Source organism: Myxine glutinosa, chromosome 2 (assembly GCF_964187855.1).
Source record: "Myxine glutinosa chromosome 2, kmMyxGlut1.1, whole genome shotgun sequence".
Lineage (NCBI taxonomy): Eukaryota > Metazoa > Chordata > Myxini > Myxiniformes > Myxinidae > Myxine > Myxine glutinosa.
The window spans coordinates 139,495,317-139,507,799 of NC_136262.1; the positions used below are offsets into that span (position 1 = coordinate 139,495,317).

At 41.2% G+C, this 12,483-nt stretch overlaps 1 protein-coding gene across 2 annotated transcripts in view; it reads left to right on the forward strand.

Moving 5' to 3' along the window:
* Positions 1-12,483, forward strand: part of TRPM7 (transient receptor potential cation channel subfamily M member 7) — a 250,871-nt gene that overhangs the window by 144,570 nt on the left and 93,818 nt on the right. For both annotated transcript variants that reach the window (XM_078771748.1, XM_078771749.1), the window contains 4 exons: positions 312-486; positions 974-1,112; positions 8,853-9,055; positions 11,757-11,889. In XM_078771748.1, the coding sequence (XP_078627874.1) occupies positions 312-486; positions 974-1,112; positions 8,853-9,055; positions 11,757-11,889 (650 nt within the window). The remainder of the gene's footprint in view (positions 1-311; positions 487-973; positions 1,113-8,852; positions 9,056-11,756; positions 11,890-12,483) is intronic.

Sequence of the window (12,483 nt, forward strand, 5' to 3'; positions counted from 1 at the left end):
AGAGGAGGAAGAAGAAGAACTACTGCAGCCCCCACAGCACTTGTTCCCCATTTTCCTTAGACAATGGGTGGGAGTCTGGCTGAGCACATTTACTCTTGATATTACTGACTTGGAAACTCCTACATTTCAAGGATGTGTGTTAACCTGGAGGCCGGTTCCATGACCGTCACAATATCATTGGCCTTTGTTCAACGCATGCCACAAACCGGATATTTATGGAGGGTCATGATTGAGGATTTAGAAGGGAATGATGGATATGTCGAGGCAAACAGCGATGATATAAATTCCTTTTCCTGTGCCATTCCCTCCAGATGGCGAATATGTTTTCAATTGTGATTATCATGGCAATAGTTTTGCTGAGCTTTGGTGTTGCACGACAAGCTATACTTTTCAAAGAGGAAGAATCAAGCTGGTATCTTGCCAGGAACATCGTGTTTCAGCCTTATTGGATGATATTTGGGGAGGTCTATGCTCCAGAAATTGATGGTGAGTCACTATAATTTGTGATTTGTTTGACTTTTGCCTGATCTTGGTATTTCCCCCATGATTGGATTCATCAATTCTCATGCCAGAGAAAAAGGCAAGCCCGCACATGTGATATTGCATGAGAATTGTGCGGTTTATTTCATCATTGTTTGTACAAAGACGTGAATCCCGAGTGTTTGTTTCTATAACTATCTTTGATTTTATCGTTGTTTTGTCTCAGGCTCATGGAGAAGCTTGTAGATGGATTCGTCAATCATTTCGTTTCCCCCATATCATGAGTTTTATGCTCAGATGGAAACCCCAAATAGTTGTGTTTTCATCGACTCTCTTTTGTATTTACTGAAGCATTTGAAAATGGCACCATTTAATTTGCTGCAGATCCTTTTGTTTCAGATGAGGTTAGGTGAGATTTATATTGTGTTTTGTTCCGCAGTTTTCCGATTGTTCCTTCATTTACTCTCCATTAACTTTGCCCCCATGCTTCTAGCTTGCGAGCACATCCAGGTAAATGGAACAGACGAGTACCCTCCATGCACTACAGGTGTGTGGATTACACCTTTCCTACAGGCTGTATACCTCTTTGTACAGTACATCATCATGGTGAACCTCCTTATTGCTTTTTTCAAGTGAGTCATTGAAGGAAACTGCTAAACAGCGTCGTGTGTGTGTGTTGAGAGGAGGTTGGTGAATAATTGGAAGTCATGAGGGTCCTGGCTGCATGTTACCTCGTGCGCTTATTGCAAAGCAGGGTTAAATAATTGGTTCACTCCGTCTGTCTGTCTGTCTGTCTGTCTGCCTGTCTATCTGATGTCTGATGTCGGTCTTTGATCGAGGAACTACTTGATTTCAATTCAATTTAATATCTTCAACACTATTACACATAAATCGTAACAGGAACCTGCAGTTTGGCAGTACTTTGGCTCTGAATTTGGCAAATTGTACGGAATATCCTCCCAAGCGTGCGTACATGTGTGCTTCAGTCTGACAGTCAAACAAAATTGAAAATCATTCCAAACAGCAAACCTGTTGTTTTTAGGGACCTCTAACATTTAGGGACAACTGCTCTTCCTACCTCCCCCTCTCATCCTTCATCTTACCCTACTCCTCCCCTCCCCTGTCCTGCACCCGATGCTCCACCTCTCGCTTCATTAACGGTATGGACCTCAAACATCCGGGGCCTTCGCTCAAACCTGATTGATCTCTCCATTCAGGTTGCTTCTGACAATCCAGACTTGATCTGCTTAACAGAAACTTTCCTCCTTCAAGATGTCTCTGATTCCTTAATATCTCTTCCTGGTTACTCCCTCCTCCGGCATGATAGACCTGAACCTCGTCCTGGTGGTGGGGTTTAGTACATGGGCTTATGTTGGGAAACCAAAGTTTGTTGACCGTTTTGCTAGATTCTTGGCAACTATGCTTAAATCACTCTAAATAGCATATAAAATAAAAAAATTGCTGTTGCCAAATTTTCACGACATCTTCATGGCGGCCATCTTGGATTTCAAGATGGCCACCATTTCGGACCTATTTTGCCTTATATCTCACTTATTAATCAAGGTATCAGCACAAGAATAGTGTCTTTACCCACATTGTCGGGGTCAAGGAAGACAATGGTAATAATCAAATTTCAGCTGGATGGCCAACATCTTTATAATTTCAAGATGGCCACCATTTCGGACCTATTTTGCCTTATATCTCACTTATTAATCAAGGTATCAGCACAAGAATAGTGTCCTTACCCACATTTTCGGGGTCAAGGAAGACAATGGTGATAATCAAATTTCAGCTGGATGGCCAACATCTTTATAATTTCAAGATGGCCGCCATTTTTAATCAAAGTATGAGCAAACATCGCCTAGTGTCTTAGTCTGAGACAATTGATGAAGACTAGTTGTGGTGGCTAGCAATCATCATAGACTTAAGCCTTTTCTGAAAGCAATGCTACAGTTTGTTAATCAGTTTGTTTCATCAAACAACTCCTATCAAAAATCCAAACGACGGGCTCTCTACTGATCAAACACAATGTCATTCCCAATAGGCTGGGCATCAGTGTTGCAGCATTTCTCCAAATCAGCATCACAGTTACACAATTCGGTACAGACTACATTCCTAGCTTTGCCTGAACACCTGCGTGAACACAATTTGCTAGGACTCTTTGCAGCTCGTCCACAGCCACAGCGAACAAGTTGGAGAATTGAGGCTGGAGCAATTGCAACCTGCGTCAGGACTGGTCTCAATTCGCCTCCAACAGTTTCCCATCCCAAGGTGTTTGGGTCGATCACAGTTGGATTTAGAATTAGATTTTGTGCCCACGTGTGTATACACCAAATGTCAAAATCCGTTCCTGGATGGCTCCTGCAATGGCATTGCACACCTTTGACACTCGATCATATGAAATGCCAACTGCACATTTGTGCAACAATGTGACAGCTTTCTGACTCCGAAAGTTATGGTACATATAGAGCGACATTCCAATAGCATATAGACTGTCATTCATTTGCCGAAATGACGACTCTGGCGTTTTTGGCACGAGTGAAACCTGTCGAGGTGACTTGCATTCTCGAACCACAGTCTGCGATATTATCATGCATGTTTTCCGTAGTTCATCGGCTCGTGATGCAGTTGTAGCAGCTTGTGAGCTCCCTGAATTATCCATCGGATGAGAGTGAACAACTCACATGGAATATCCGAATCATTGTAGTCCAGTAAAGATCCCTGAAATGTCCATGCCTTTTCAACATCTCTAGAGTGAAGAATGGATCATATGATCCTTTGCACACTTTGCACATTTGAATATCTGCAACATGTCTTCTTTGATATTTTTCTCCTTTATTGCAGCATCTATTGCTGTCCTTCTTGCCTTTTTGCCATGAATGACAGAAGGTTTTTGGCCTTGACCATCGGTAATATCACAACAAATGTTCTCACGGATCTTCTGTAACAGCCTGCCCCTGGTGATGCTGTGATTCTGAATACCATAGTCCCGCATCATGTTACTGTAGACCTCATCAGCCTCAGGTGTTGAGACAAACTATCCATCATCGATGCAATCCTGTAATTCAGCGAAGAACTCAATTTCAGCTGATACAAATCTCTCTCTCGCTATCCTAAGTCCCCATCACCACTTTGGTCACCTGCACAATTTTTGCGCTGTGGCATTTGCACGTAGCGACTCCAGTTGGAGGTCAAACAGCTCTTATGGTAGGTTATGTCCCTTGCAAGAAAATCTCCCTCAACGAGAAAGTCCGCAAGGTTGAGTTTCCAGACACTGTTGTCACTGTTTTCCACAATCTGTTTAACTGACCTACCAATATCTTTGCTTCTACACTCACAGCGTATCTCTTCTGTCCCGGTCTTTTTGTCCTGTTTCACAGTCTGACACAAAAAGCACATATTCCGGCAGAATGATGGTACTGTCGACCGTGTCTGCCTTTCTGCTGGTGCTGAACAGGAGGCTTCCTCTGGAATAGGAGTTGTTGATGGTCTTCCTCGTTTCTTACCTCCGGTCAGAACACGAGTGTCCATTTGACTTGTGGCTTGTTCATATCGTCCTTTATCACGTTCAATATGCTGTATATGTGTCAGCATACCGTAACAGCTCCGATGCCATAATGCTTTTCTTGACATCAGATCACCAGCGGATAAGCCTTGCAGTCTTTGATTTATGGCCACATATGTCGGATTCCTGTATGTATCTCGTTTGGTGAGATTTCGCAAAATGTCTCATATGTATCTGCCTGTGGTGTGCTTAAAGGCTCAAGCACTTTCCTTTTTATGTATTTCTTCCCTTGGCATAGCAAACAAAGACTGAAGTCAATGGGCTTCTTTTTAGCAGCAGGTTCCTCTGGCGTGGTCATGATGCCGGCAGTCGTTCTTCCTCCACAGTTATCCAAGAATGCAACTTCTCAAGGTCGTCTGCTGCACATCTGAAAAGAATAAAGATTGTTAAAAAGTCATCCAACACAGTTTCAGGAATAATATTTGACTAAAACTAGATGTATGGTAGCTTGATTCTTTAGATAATATTTGGGTGTGGATCTGGCAGAAGAACTCCCCTGTCCCCCCACCTCCTATCCACCCCCTCCCAATCCAATCCTAACCATTATCTAAAAATGTAAGTACCTGTGAGTAAAAGTAAATAGATTCAATACCAGGACATTTATATTTAAACCTGATATACATGAAAACCTTTTAAAGTATGGCTTTGACCTGGAGTTTGGGCAAAACTAGATTAAAAAATGGTGGCCATCTTGAAATTATAAAGATGTTGGCCATCCAGCTGAAATTTGATAATCACCATTGTCTTCCTTGACCCCGAAAATGTGGGTAAGGACACTATTCTTGTGCTGATACCTTGATTAATAAGTGAGATATAAGGCAAAATAGGTCCGAAATGGTGGCCATCTTGAAATCCAAGATGGCCGCCATGAAGATGTCGTGAAAATTTGGCAACAGCAATTTTTTTATTTTATATGCTATTTAGAGTGATTTAAGCCTTGTTACCAAGAATCTAGCAAAACGGTCCACAAATATACATAAGCCCATGTACTAGTTGCTATCTTTATCAAAAACTCTCTTCCTCACTCTCCCTGCACTGCCCTCTCTCCACCCCACCCCCAGGAGTACCTCTGGCTACGGCTTCCTCTCCGCTCCCACCTTTTGTTCATATGTGTTCTGTACCGTCCTCCAAACAGTGATGACTCCATTTACACTTCGCTGTCTGACAACATGGACCAACTTCTATCTACTCATCCCAACTCTCTCTTCCTCATATGTGGTGATTTCAACTGTCATCATGCCAGCTCGCTGGGTGTGGGTTCCTCTCTCACCAGTCATGGCACCTCAGCAAAGGACTTCTGCGACTCATTGGGACTGACACAATCTGTCAATTTCCCGACCCGGATCAACGGAGCATCTTCTCTTCTAGACTTGGTTATGACAAACTCCCCTGCAAATGTCTGCTGCTCTTCTTCTGCTCCAATCGGTTCTTCTGATCATGTGCTTGTCAAAGTGGACATCTCTCTGGCCATTCTCAGAGAGCCTCCTCAGCGCCGACGAGTCTGGCATTTCACTCAGGCTGACTGGCACGGTCTGCAAGCAGCCATCAATCATCTGGACTGGTCTCCCATCTCTACTGCCTCTGACATCAATTCTTCCTGGGAATTCTTCCAAAGCAAACTGCTCTCTCTCATGCACAGATTTATCCCATCTCGCCCTCAGTTGTCTTACCCTTCCTCCCGTCCATGGTACACTGAATCTTGTGGTGAGGCAGTTGCCCTGAAACAACTTGCCTTTGCCTCTTGGAAGGCTAATCCAACTGAAGGCAATCTCAGTTCCTTCCACCAAGCTCGGAACAAGTGTGTGTCTACCCTCAGGAGTGCTAGGAAGCACTATCTCTCCACACTCAAGAATGAACTCTCAAACTCAAGCTTTTGGGTCTCACTATCTGTCATGATCTTTCCTGGGAAAACCACATTTCCAAGCTGGCCTCCAGAGCCAGTCGCCGACTGGGCATCTCTGTCATGTGAAGTCCCTTCCTTGGCACACCTGAGCTCCTCACCACATACAAGGCTTTCTTCCGCAGCTCAATGGAATACTGTTTTTCCCTCTGGGCCGGTGCTCCTGCCTCACACCTAGCTCGGCTTCACGCTGTTGAAACCAAAGCTTTCAGAATCATAAAGCTAACTCCGAGGGCCTTTCACTCACTCACCACAGGCAGGTTGGTGGTCTTTCTGTCTTCTACCGACTCCTCTCCGGCCTTGCTCCCCCAGCTCTCTCTGTGCTCTGTCCCCCAAATATTCCTACAGGTCGCACAAGGTCTGCCTGCAACCCTCTTATGGTTAAACTGCCAAAATCCAGACTCTCTGCTCACCTTCACTCCTTCATTCCCCTTTTCTCCTGCCTCTGGAACAAACTCCCTCACTCTCTTCAATCCCACTCCTCCCCCCAGGTCTTTAAAACAGCTGTTCACCACCATCTCTTATCTTCCCCTATCAAAAACCTTGAGCTTTTCTACCCCCGCTAATTCACCCCAGATCCACTTTTTTGAAATTCCAACTTCTTTCCTGGATGTCGTTGCAGTGTCCATATGTTTTATACCTCGCCCACCTCCCCCAAAGCCCTCTCCCTCCCACAGATCTCTCGATGTCCCTGCTCTCAAATGTTGTGTTTGTGTTCTTCCCCCTCTCTCCCCATCTTGTCTGCCGCTCCCCTTATTATATGTTTTATTTGTCGGCTTGACTTTTTGTGTGATTAATGTTAGCTTTTTCATGAGCCTCGATCTTGTCTACAACAACAAAAAAAAAAAAATCATAAAGGACACAAACAACAGGCACGAATCACGAATTAAACATCTTAAATAAGGTGGTGTAAAAGAGGGTGCATTAGCGGGGCTACAGTTCCAATTCAATGGTTTGTTTTGGTTTTTGTTCTACAACCTTTAAACCTTTTATTTTATTTTGATTGAATTATATATTTGAACACTTTACAAGGTAACACCTTGGTTGCACTTCCAAAAACCTGTTTCGCAGCATTTGGACAAATTTTGACACCGTCTCAACCATTCAAACATCGCTGCTCTCTTTTGATTCAAACATCGCTGCTCACTCTGAGGACAGAGTAACATTGAGATCATACAAATATGACGGTGCATAGCAATGCAATGACCGAGCTAACTTTGTCCAAAATATTTGTTTGTTTCGTACATCTTTTACTCAAAGATCGTTCAAAAATCGTCACTTTCTCCCAGAAGAGTTGACAGTGGGTTCAGCTCTGGACTGTTCCTGTTTGACCCATTGGTTTTGTATGGTTGTGAAAGTTTATGTTATTCAAAGTTCATGAACAAAGCTAAAATAGATCATGTTGGAAACATAAAGCATACGTTGAAAAGACCCTTCCCAAGACATTTTTCTAAAAACTGTGTGGGTTAAGGTATTTTACGAACTCTGTAGTTTCATTTGCTTCCAGTTATATTGTTTCGTAAAACTTTTCATTCACAATGTTGTACACCGCTCCTTTCCTATGCCATCTCCAGGCGCTGCATGATGTCATCGCCGGGCACCGAAGGGGGCCCGGAAATGACGCGCGCTGAAAGGGAGTGCTCAGTTTTCACTCCGGTTGTTTGTTTGTTTTCTTGTTGTACTTGTGTTTTCTTGTTTGCTTGTCCTGGCAATATATCAGCCATCCTTTGAGCAAGGAAGGTGAAATTTTGGCACAATAGTGAGCACGTGCTTTGGCAAAAACTGAGTTGTTTTTAATTTTTTTATTAAGCAATTAATTCCTTAATTATTATCGATTTATTAAGGATTTACTGAGATTGGTGGGTCATGTCTTCTGGCATGAAGAAGAAGCAGAAAATCGCGTCCTACTTTGGAAGCTATCAGAAAGGAGAGTTGGTCGGCCGAATCTGACGTTGATTAATATTGTCTGCAGCGACACTGGGCCGCCTATGGACGAACTGAAATCCGCCGCAGCTGACAGAGTTGTTTGGACAAATCTGACAAAATGACTTTGTTCTTTGTCGCTCTGTTTTCTTTTGGTGTTTTGTTTGTGATTGTCTGATCAACATTATGGATAAACCAGTAGTAGTAAGTACTTATTTATTTTCTTTTTCGTCTGGCCAAATTTTTCTGGCACCTTTTGAGCTGGGAAGATGATATTTGGATAAAATAATTTTGCATTGATATCATGTTTTTTTCCGTTATCGATTTTTGTCATATGCTGGATGCCTTCTTGTCTGTTTGTCTGTGGACAGGATATCTCAAAACGTTGTGGACAGATTCGGCCAAAATTTGGTGGAGTGGTTGGGTATGTTACAAGGACGAAATTATTAGAATTTGGTGAAGATCCGGGTTTGGATCTGAGAATTTTTTTCGGCGATTCTTCACCATTGAGGGCCAAAAACGACATGTAGCACGATATTTCAAAAGGTTGTGGACACCTTGTAACAAAACTTGGTGGATGAGTTGGGTAAGTGATAAGAACAAGCCAATTAGCTTTTGGTTCAGGTCAGAATCCAGAACCGATCTTTCAGTGGGATACAAAACCTAAACTGTTCAGCCTGACGGAGAGGTGTTTTCTACTAAGATCCGTTCTAGTTCAAAAAGTTGTGGATGGGTTCTGACAAAACTTGGTGGATGATTAGGCAGGTGACACGAAGCCAATTCCATTTTGGTTAAGGCTCAGATGCCGATCAGGCCTATCATTATGATACAAAACGTAAACTGTTCAGGCTGGTGAAGATATGCTCTCTACCGAGTGGCGTTGTCATTGCAATTTTATGAAGCTCTCAAATAGTTGGCTGGCGCACGAGATTTTAGTGTATTTTTTTTCTCTTCGTTTTATTTTGCTTGTTTGATTATTTGCAGCAATATCTACCTGGAGGCAAAGAACATTTCAGACAAACTGTGGAAGTTCCATCGGTATGTCTTCACAATGTATTATTACCAGAAGCCTATCTTGCCTCCTCCGCTCATTGGCCTCAGCTATCTGGCGTTCTGCGTCTCGTCTCTGTGCCGGCAATGTCGCCGTGGCTCCACACACAAGAGTGCGGACAAGCATGGCTGGCTCAGTAAGTAACGTTGCTCATCGTTAGATTTCTACTTATTCTGTAAAAAAGGTTGACACAATTGTTGAATCTTGACTGCTGTTGATAAATTATATATATATATATATATATATATATATATATATATATATATATATATATATATATATATATAATCGTTAGATTAAATAAGACGCGGACGTAGCTTCAGGACGTCGATCTTTAATTGTCTTTAATTTAATCCTGAATTAAAGATCGACGTCCTGAAGCTACGTCCGCGTCTTATTTAATCTAACGATTATTTATTCAATACAAATGAGACGCCCTGCTCGTACTTTGGAGTTTCTACTATTTCTTACAGTTATATATATATATGTATATATATATATATATATATATATATATATATATATATATATATATATATATATATATATATATATATATATATATATATATATATATATATATATATATATATATATATATAAATAAATATATATATATATATATATATATATATATATATATATATATATATACATATATATACATACATACATACATACATACACACACACACACACACACACACACACACACACACACACACACACACACACACACACACACACACACACACACACAACACAACAACAACAACATGCATTTTAAGGCCATTTTCCCTGCAAGAGTGGGGGTTAGCCTTGCGGTCCCCATGACAATCTTCTCCATTTTGCCCTATTTTCTGCATATCTCCTTGTTAACCCCCTTGCCCGCATGTCTTCTTCCACCGTCTTTAGCCAAGTCTTTCTTGGTCTTCCCCGTCCTCTACTTCCTTCTACATTTATTTCCATCACTCTTCTCAACCAGTCACTTTCATCCTTCCTCAACACATGACCAAACCATCTCAACCTGTTCCTCTTTACAGCATCAATCACAGGCTCTATTCCCATCATCTTTCGCAATTCATCATTTGTCTTCCTCTCTCTCAGCGACACTCCGCACATCCACCGAGCCATTCGCATTTCCACCCTTTCCAGCCTTCGTTGCTGCTCTACATTCATGACCCATGTCATGCTCCCATAAATCATAACACTTCTCACACATGCAACATACACCTTTCCATTCAGCTTTTCCCAATAAGTATATAGATATACTTATTTGTTAGTTGCCAAGAAAACATGCTGAACTAGATGGCATTCACAGAATACTTACCCTGCGGTCAACTTGATGTAAGCCAACTCTTCTATTTTTGAACGTTTCTTTTTTTTTTGATCCAATATGGCTGCCAGACCACGTGAGCGATGACATCATAAATTTATATTCTCTAAATAATTTTCGCATCAATCATGCTCAATAAATTTCAAACTAATCAGACTAAGCATTGTCCCTGTCGAATTATGACATCATAATTATGGCACCAATGACATCATCGTTAACAACACCTATTCCCCATATGGAGTTATTTACAATGAGCCATGTTTCAAATTTTAAAATGCTGACACGGCACACACTTTACTTTACTGAAATGCAGACACAAATGTTATATTTTTGTCAAAAATCGTCAGAATTTCGCCAAATCTGTTTTGGTCATGTGTTAATATACCTCAGCGATCGACAAATCTGAAATCAGAATTTTATTTGAGGTCAAAATGACCCCGTGAGGTCACTCCGTACTTTGCCTGCCCGTCATGTGCAGTGTGATCATTAATTCCATGCCCACTCTAGATGACTCTTCTTCTTCACACAATAACAACTTCTCGCTTCCAGACCGTACATCCAATCTTGAAATTTTGCACACATGTTACACTTCATTACCTCTCCTATAATATAAAGTTTCACGTCGATCAATGATTCAAGGGTTATAAATTTTTTAATATTTTCGTTTCATTATTTATATCTGCCAAACCACGTGACTTATCGAAAATTCCAAAAGGTCATTTTAGCAGACTGATATTCCGAACACATCTGTGAAGTTTCCCCTCAATAGGATCAAAAATGAGGGAGGGGCTAGGTTTTAAAAGTTTATGCTTAAAAACGTCATAACTCCAAAACCATGTGATGCATGACGTCATGCTCGTTGACTTTTTTGTTCGTCATGGGTATGCGATTCTGTCTGCAAAGTTTGGCCTCGATTTGTTCAGTGGTTTTGGAGATAATTTGATTTTAGTGGTTTTTCAGGCTTTTCACTCAAAACAATATGGCGTCCGAACCCCGTGTCCTACGACGTCATTATAATTTTATTTCTGCATCAATCAATTTAAACCGAGAAGATGCTTAAGAAATTTAATCCTGATCGGATAAAGTTTTTTACTTGTCGAATTATGACGTCATAACGGCGGCACCTATGACGTCATTATTCACATATGTTATTCCGCATGGAGAGTTCTTTGCAATGAGACCTGTCTCTATTATTTCTGTGCAGCAGTTTTTGAGATATGGAGGTGCAAAGTTTTTTGGTTTTTCCAAGATGGCGCCTGTACTACGTGACCTGTGACGTCTTAATATTCACTAAAATATTCTACAGGAGGAGGCCCTCCTATGGTGTAAATGTCTTGTCAATCAGACCAACGGTTGCTGAGAAAATGAATTTTTTAAATGCAGATACGCACGTACGTACAAGCGAAGGGCAGGGTTAAGCATCGTGTACGTACACGAATGCTTAACCCTGACATTCGCTTCGCGAGCGCAGGGTAACAAGATGGTTGTTCGTTTTTGCCAGAGCTCTACCTGAATGAAGAAGACCTCAAGAATCTGCATGAATTTGAGGAGCATTGTGTGAACATGTACTTCCATGAAAAGCAGGAGCGTTTTGATGGGAGCAGCGATGAGCGCATCCGTGTCACCTCGGAACGGTATTGAATTGTGGAGACATTTTGTAAATACAGTGCTTGTATGCAAAGTTATTTTTTTTTACTAGATCAGCAGTACAATTGGTGGTTGCGTTTCAGAGCTCACAAATTGTCCAAACATATGTCTAGCACCGCATTTAATTGGCTGTGAAATCGAAGTATTTTTTGATGCATCCCAAGTTCATCCTACTGGTCTTCAAAAGCATTTATGGATGCATTCTCAGGCTGATCGGGGTACAGCGGTCGGTCTACAGGTTTCAGTAAATGTTAGGTTTGAGGTTTCCAAGTGTAACAAATGCAATATTCAGTGTTTTTAGTTATTTTAATGATCAAACTTTTATTAATGTCATTTATTGGGCAAATGTTGTACTTTTTAATCATAAGTTCAAGTCTCCATTAGTTTCGGTCAATTCCTTCACTGTAGAATTTACATTTGTCGACACTTTATCGTCAGCAGGAAGTGAAAATATGAACATTTTTACAATATCGGTGCAAATGTGTCAAAACAGGACAGTATCTGAGAAAAATAAGAACTAAAAATTAGAATGTCTTTGTTTTTTAACATTAGTTGTTATTAAGTAATGAAAGCTGTTTATG